The sequence below is a fragment of the Ailuropoda melanoleuca genome, chromosome 2, assembly GCF_002007445.2.
Source record: "Ailuropoda melanoleuca isolate Jingjing chromosome 2, ASM200744v2, whole genome shotgun sequence".
Classification (NCBI taxonomy): domain Eukaryota; kingdom Metazoa; phylum Chordata; class Mammalia; order Carnivora; family Ursidae; genus Ailuropoda; species Ailuropoda melanoleuca.
Window position 1 is genome coordinate 199,424,976 of NC_048219.1, and position 7,286 is coordinate 199,432,261.

The 7,286-nt window shown below is 48.3% G+C and overlaps 2 protein-coding genes across 12 annotated transcripts in view; both read left to right on the plus strand.

Annotated features, from left to right (window-relative positions):
* Positions 1-7,286, plus strand: part of BOK (BCL2 family apoptosis regulator BOK) — a 173,047-nt gene that overhangs the window by 91,152 nt on the left and 74,609 nt on the right. The gene's annotated exons all lie outside the window — the stretch shown is intronic.
* Positions 1-7,286, plus strand: part of FARP2 (FERM, ARH/RhoGEF and pleckstrin domain protein 2) — a 63,784-nt gene that overhangs the window by 9,707 nt on the left and 46,791 nt on the right. For all 9 annotated transcript variants that reach the window (XR_004623710.1, XR_004623709.1, XM_034655582.1 and 6 more), the window contains exons 2-5: positions 486-528; positions 1,622-1,700; positions 3,313-3,410; positions 5,104-5,218. Coding sequence is in view for 7 of the 9 variants with exons in the window: in XM_034655582.1 (XP_034511473.1) it covers positions 486-528; positions 1,622-1,700; positions 3,313-3,410; positions 5,104-5,218 (335 nt within the window). In the remaining 2 variants the exon portion in view is untranslated. The remainder of the gene's footprint in view (positions 1-485; positions 529-1,621; positions 1,701-3,312; positions 3,411-5,103; positions 5,219-7,286) is intronic.

Sequence of the window (7,286 nt, forward strand, 5' to 3'; positions counted from 1 at the left end):
CAAGCCCCGCCTTGGGCTCCGTGCTGGGTGTGGAGTCTACTTTCAAAAAAAAAAAAAAGGAAACCAAAATCAGCCTGTTTAGTAAGCGTGTCAGCATTACAGAGCTCTGTCTGCTCCTCCATGCAGTGGCACTCTTGTCCATTTGTTTACAGGTGTACCTTGTACCAAAGATTTGTTTGGCCTTAACAGATGCCCCCCAAAATAATTGTTGGTACCCATGTTGTGCGTAGCAGCAACAGTGTGCATGTGACGTAATGGAGGGGTCCCGGCCTGCATAGAGTCCCATCACCCTCCCACACTTCTCGAAGCAGGCGCTCCTGGGCCTCTCCCAGCTGTTTGTCAGGATGTGACTGGTGTGTGAGCAGAGAGCCAAAACAGGCCCACCTTGTATATCTCTTCTAGTTATAAACAGTTCTGTATTTTGTAACATAGTTATTAAATACAGAAATCATTGGATATTATCTCTTTTCTTAAATCCTCTTTAGATTTGGCTGGAACCTATGAAGCCCATCATTAGGCAAGTACGAAGTAAGTCTTTTTTTAAACTCTTTAAAATTCTGTTCATTTAAGATGCTTTTGTTCTTGACTGTTCAAATTGGAGGATGTTCAGATGTTCATCGTCCCCACCCTGGGGAGCAGTGAGGTGATTGCTGGCAGCACGTGAACTTGGAGGTCGTGTCGCTGCTTAGTCTCAGCCTGCAGCAGCTGGGCATGGCTAGTGGTTCTCAAACACAGCAGTAACCAGATATGCTCTTGGATGTGCAACTTTAATTTTTTGCCAATATGTAAACATAAGTATGCAGTTTCTCCCCCCAAGTTATAAAAAGGCATTGAGGTTCTTCCTTTAATTACCTTAATTTTTTTAAAACAATTTTTAAAACTTTATTTTTTGTGGTGTTATTTTTTATTTGAGTATAGTTGACATGCAATTTAATTACATTTTTAATAGAATAGTTTATATTGTTTTGTAATTATGAACATAATTATGTTTGTTAGTCTCCGTTAAATTTTGAAAATTGGGGCACATAGTAATGCCTCTTAGTAAGAGGGTGCTGTCCAGGGGTCTGGATTCACCTGCATCTGTTTCGTCCCATATGGGAGAAAAGGATGGGTGCCAGCAGCTTCGTTAGTCACTGGTGACCTAAGGCCATTTAGGTCATCGTGGCCCTGTCACACAGCACCTCCTTTTTGCTGCTTGGTGAAAATTACATAGCTGTGTTATTACAGAATTTCAGCAAAGCTGAGATGCTCAGACGGGCTAGCACCTTCTGCGTTTTCTTTCCAGTCGTCAGGTGGTTCTAGCTCAGTGTAGTGAGCGATGACGTTTCCTTTCACTGAAGTAGATAAAGATTTCAAGAACTAGTGGGATTGACTTTACTTGTGAAGTTTAAAATGTTTCTTTTCAGGGTGCCTGGATGGCTCAGCTGGTTAAGCATCTGCCTTCAGCTCAGGTCATGATCCCAGGGTCCTGGATGGAGCCCCGCATTGGGCTCCCTGCTCAGTGGGGAACCTGCTTCTCCCTCTCCCACTCCCCCTGCTTGTGCTCTCTCTCTCTCTGTCTCTGTCAAATAAATAAATAAAATCTTTAAAAAATTTTTTAGATAAATGTTTCTTTTCATAGGGCCAAAGAACGCGTTGCTTCGTCTGGCAGTGAAATTTTTCCCACCTGATCCGGGTCAGTTGCAGGAAGAATATACAAGGTAAAGAGCCCCTCCTGAAGCACAGCTGTTGTCAGCAGGGTCTAGAATTCACCTGTGTCCCCCGCAGCACCTGGCTCATGAGGTTTCTCAGGATGAATGAAGATCAGATGTAAGGTACAAGAGAACTATGATATCATTGTAGTAGTAACAGCCCTTCTGACTAAAATGGAGTCCTGCCTGAACTGCAGGCATCTTAAGAACCTCGCTTGAGAAGGTTTTTGTAGAGCCTTGTAACATCACAAAATCACAGACTGTCCGCTGCAGCCCAGTGTTGGGATCCCATTAGTCCGGCCCCACGTTTGATGGGTAAAAAGGCTGAACCCGAAGGACAGCAGAAAGTGGTTTCCAGAGTGAACACAGAACTCGTGTGCATAGTGTACTGTGTACCTGACGTTCACCAAAAGTCCTCTCTGAGGGAGTGACTTCTAAATATAGGTACCTGGGGAGTAACAAGGGATAGGAGCCATTACCTAATTCTGGGTCCTGAGTCCAAGCCGTGTTTATGCAAAAGTTTCTTATTTATTTATTTATAAGAAAAATTTACTGTGTGTGATAAAAGAAGAGAAACGTCAAAATAAAGCTATGTAAAAAGTAAATGTGGCTCTTCACTCTGCCCACTGCATCGTCCCCAGAAGTGGTATCACTTGAGGTGTGTCTTCCAGGTGAATTTATAGAATGTGCAGGGGGACCTAGGTCTTTAAAGAAATCACCTTACAAAGCTGTGTCGCTGTGCACACAGTACTGTAGGTTGGTTTCTTGTTTGTATCTCACCCACGTGTCTGTAGTGTGCTGTGGGTGTCTGTCCGCGGCAGTGTGTGTAGCTGTAATCTACTTTTTTGAACTCCTTTGCTATCTGTGCACACGTGGATTATTTCCAGTGTTTCTCTGCTATATTGCTGCGAGTAAACAGCGTTCTCCACATACCTTCGTAAACCCTGGAAAATATTTCTCCAGGAAGGTTTCATAAAAGTGAAATTGCTAAGTTCAGGGGCAGGCACATTTCGATTGTAAGCTTGCTCTAGAGTGTAAATTCCAGCAAGGAGAGAGTTTGTTTTGCATTGTACTTCCAAGTCCAGGAAAAGTACCTGGAATGTAATACTTGCTGAGTAATTGTTTGTTGATGGAATAAATGAATATATGAATACATTCAAATTGCCTTCTCTAGTACATTTTTAGCATTTAGGAGTGCCTGTTTCTCAGCTCTTAGCCAGGACCAAATATCCTCAATCTGTCTATAACTCTCAGAGCCGCATTTTAAGCTGTATCTTCATTGGATATTTCTGCTCTTCCACAACAGAATTGTTGAGTGCAGTTTTGTGTGTGTCACATAAGTAATATGAATTTGTGAGCGTCCCCTTTAAAGGTGTGTTGTGTCTGGAAGGTGAGCGTGTGAGTGCTCCTGTGTGTGGGGTCTGCTGCGCGTGACCCTGTCCACTGAGCTGCCGCCTGTGAAGGGCCCCTGTCACTTTGCCTTTGCTCACCGTCTGCTCTGATGTCCCTGGTTGCTGCTGTTTCCTGGGGCTCTGTGCTCTCCTGAGATGGTGACGTGGGTGGAGGGGGTGCTCTGGAGCCTTTGGAGTTGATATCTGTGGTGTTTTGAACTCCCTTCTAGATACCTGTTTGCCTTGCAACTTAAGAGAGACCTCCTGGAGGAGCGTCTGCCCTGCACAGACACCACGGCGGCCCTTCTGGCATCCCACCTTCTGCAGGGTTAGTATCTCCCTGCCCTGGGCGGAAGCGCGGACCATGTCAGACGTGCACAGCACTCTTGACCACCAGCATCTGATGTGTCTTCAAGGTTAATGAGTGTGATGAAGAACGGGCCTTTAATTTGCCCATTTTCTCTGATAAGCTGAAGATTAACATCTATCAGGTGGAGGTCCTTGAGGCAAACAGTCTCCACTCAGAAAGGCTCAAGGCCGAGATCGGCAGCCACACGCATTCTTTGGGAATGTCTCTCCTTTTTGCCTTCTCGCATTTTCCCATAAATGTCTTCAGTCTGGGAGCCAAATGACAGCCCTGACCCTTAGCACCCCTGGAAAGAGACCTCCCTGGCGTGAATGTCACAGCCCCTGTGGTGACGAGTTAGGTATCAAACCCCTGAGAAAAAAGAACACGTTTCTCAGTATGTCACACAGAGCAAGGGATGGCTCAAAAGAACAGGAAGAATTATTGTGTAGGAAGAGGTTCTTAAAGCAGGTCGTGCCTTGCCGGGGCCTTACGAATCCCCCAGCTGACAGAGTAGGAAGAGGGAAACACGCTGCTGCTGGACTAGAGTCCCCCTGGCACAGGACTAATGTGTCTGAAAATTGGAGCACAGGAAGTATAATGTAGAAAGTTTCAGGAATCGTAGCAACTAATAAGTATGTGGGTTAATTTGTGGTTTACTTGTCCCCACACACACCCTTCCTACAAATAGTTTCATTGTAGATTTGCCATCCTGCACTAGGGGCCTTGTTGGCTCTTGTTAATGTAAGTTTCCAAAGTGATTTATTTTTTATTGGGTCTGAAGTCTTCTCACAGAGACGGATGGCTTTCCAGCATGAACGGTCCCTTAGCAGAGCCGCTTGCTCGAGGGCTGTGCACAGTGTCGTTACAATACAGTGTCACTTTCCCCTTGCGAACGTGCTGCTTACAGTCCAGGGACTTGCGGAGACAGGGCCACCAGTTGCGGTGTGTGCCTCTGAGCGGGGCCATCTGGCTCCAGAAGGCACCACAGAGCCACTGCGGAAGCGTGACAGGGTCTGAGGTGCAGACACAGCCTCATGGTCCTGCCTGTTGTGAGGCATGTGCTAGGCCTGTGGGCATGAGTGTCCCGGTCCCTAGAGTGGGGCCCTGTGGGAGCAACTTTCTGTGAATTTGAGGCTGTCTCAAAACAAAAAAGAAGTATCTTGTTTAAGGTTATTGGGCTTTAACTATGACTCTTGAAACATGAGCAGCCTCAAGATTCATTAAATTAGAAAGAGACATTGTTCCTCAAGAATCTGAGAGGCCCTGAGGGAAAAAATGATTTAAAATACATTATCCTGAAACAAATAAGATCCATATTCCTGGTCACAGCAGCCTTGAGACCGCAGACAGAGAAAGCGTGGTTTAAGCCACAACAAATCGCTCAGGATAAATTGGGGGTTCAGCAGCATCCTCCCTGGGGTCACTCACCAGAGTCTTTGTTCTTCAGAACTCAGAAAAAAACTTCGTCACCTGCCTTTATATTTGCTTCTAATAGCTTAAGGTACATGGAAAAGTAAAATACAAAATCCTACGTATTTGAGGGATATATTCTTTTACTACAGATTTAGGATAATTTTTTTTCTACTTTTAATTCATGCATTTGCATGTACGAATGCTTGTATTTTTCTGTATGTGAAAATTAGAATCACTGTCTGTTACTGTCTCATTTCAGCGGAAATAGGAGATTATGATGAAACCCTGGACCGAGAGCACCTCAAAGCCAATGAGTACCTGCCCAGTCAGGAGCATTCTCTTGAGAAGATTCTAGAATTCCACCGGAAGCATATGTGAGTCTGTCAGAGCCGACCACTGACCCCCTGTCACCACACTGTACGACGAACTAGTGTGTCTATGTAACGGAAGCCACTGCTGAGGCTTCTGCAATACTGACCATAGTCACTACCGTCCACTCCCTGGGGGCACAGTCCCACTGCTGGGAGGAGGCTAGAAAGGAGGTCCGCACTCTGACAGGAGTGACCAGAAGGCAGGGCATCAGGGGCAGCTGTGTGTGAGCGTTCTTGACTAAGCGGTGTGCGAGACGTGTGTGGTAAGCCCGTCAAGCGTCAGTGGGCCCTCCTGCGAGGTGGGGTAGAGCTGGTGGATGCCACCATCGCAGACCCTCTGGCGGCCCTGCTCTGTGAGTGACTTCATTTGGGTTTCCCCAAGACTCGACGCCAGTGTACTTCTTTGGGGTGAAGAGAGGTGCAGGAAGGGGCCATGAGGAGGGAGGGCCTGGGCCAAGGGCCTGGGGGAGGTGGTTGTGATCTTGAACCCACCAAAGGGAAAGTGGACAGGAGAGGGGCCTGATGGCTTGGTCTTGCCTTTGAGAAGGGGCCTGTTGATGTGCGGGTTTATTTTGGTCAGATAACCCTTGTGGGGAAAGCTCCACAGGAATCCCTCTCAGATTTTCATCAAAGGTTTGGGTGCCAATTACCTGTCAGCCCCTACTGTCCACACTTCGGGAGGGGGTAGCTTGAAGAGCACAGACCAAGATTCTCCCCCTGGAGGACTTCACATTGCCTCCGCGAGCCTGTGTGCTGTCATGCATTCCGCCACTCACAGGCACTTACGGAGTGCCTTTTGTGGGCCCGGCATTGGGGCGGGCATTGGCTACACGAGTGTGTGCGCGTTATGGCGTGGGAGCTACAGAACAGGCAGAGCCCTCTTCAATGAGAGGAGAAGGGTGAGTGGCTGGGCCGCTCAGGCAGGTAGGCATCTTTGAGGAATTAGCCACATAGGGTTGGTGAGGGGCATTCAGGCAGAGGCAGCAGCTTGGGAGGGTGGAGGGAAGGTCAGGGGGGCCCAGCCTGCCCCCCACATTTCCATCTGAAGTTCTGGTTTAAGCAGTGGGGCAAGTAACAGTGCCTATTGCTGGCAGGAGGCTGTGTGTGACCCTACTCTCACAGCAAGACTAAGGGAACCCACCAGCCTGGTCTTGGGTGTCACAGTTTGGGGCACCTCTTAGTGTCAGAGGTCAGCACACCGGGACAAAGGAGCAAGGGGCCATCTCCCAGTGCCAGCCTGAGTCACGTGCCCGTCCCAAAGGAGATGATGACATGTTCGGGATTTGTTCCTGGAATGAGGGTGGGGCGCTGCACTGGCCCAACGGGTCGATGGGTCTGGGATGCAGGCAGAGTGTCATCAGCATGGAAGCAAACAGGCTGTGCAGGTCACCTAGGGAGGAGAGGGTAGAGACAGATGGAAAAGAGAGCAGAACCAGGACAGACCCCTGAAGACCCCTGAAGACTGAGTGAGAAAGGGGCACCACCAGAGGCCATGAGAACAGGGGCAGTGAGCTAGGCAGGAAGAGAGCCTCGGACACCAAGGGACAATGTGTCAAGAAAGTGCACAGCCCCTTGAGCTGAGGGTCAGCACCAGGCCTGGCGAGTGTGGATGCAACAGGTGTGTCTGTGAGGCGAGGTTCAGGGTGAAGGCCAGGCTCACACTGGAAGTGAGGTGAGGGAATGGTGCAGGGCTGTGGTCAGTCACTCTGAGAGCCACCTGGGAGCAAGCAGAGATGCCGCGGGGAGGGCATGCGTGCACGTGTGTGCCTGTGCTTGCATGTCCGCGTGCTCGCACGTGTGTGCTCACATGCCCACACTGTGTATATGTGCGCATGTATGCATGCATTAGGTGTGTGTCTTAAGGTGGCTGCTTTAAAAACTTGTGAAAGGGGCTCCTGGGTGGCTCAGGTCGTGATCTCGAGGTATTGGGATCGAATCCTGCATCAAGCTCTCTGCTCAGCGGGGAGTCTGCTTCTCCTTCTCTGCTTGCCACTCCCTCTGCTTGTGCGCTCTCTCTCTCTCCGATTGATTGATTGATTAATAATTATATATATATATATATATATATATA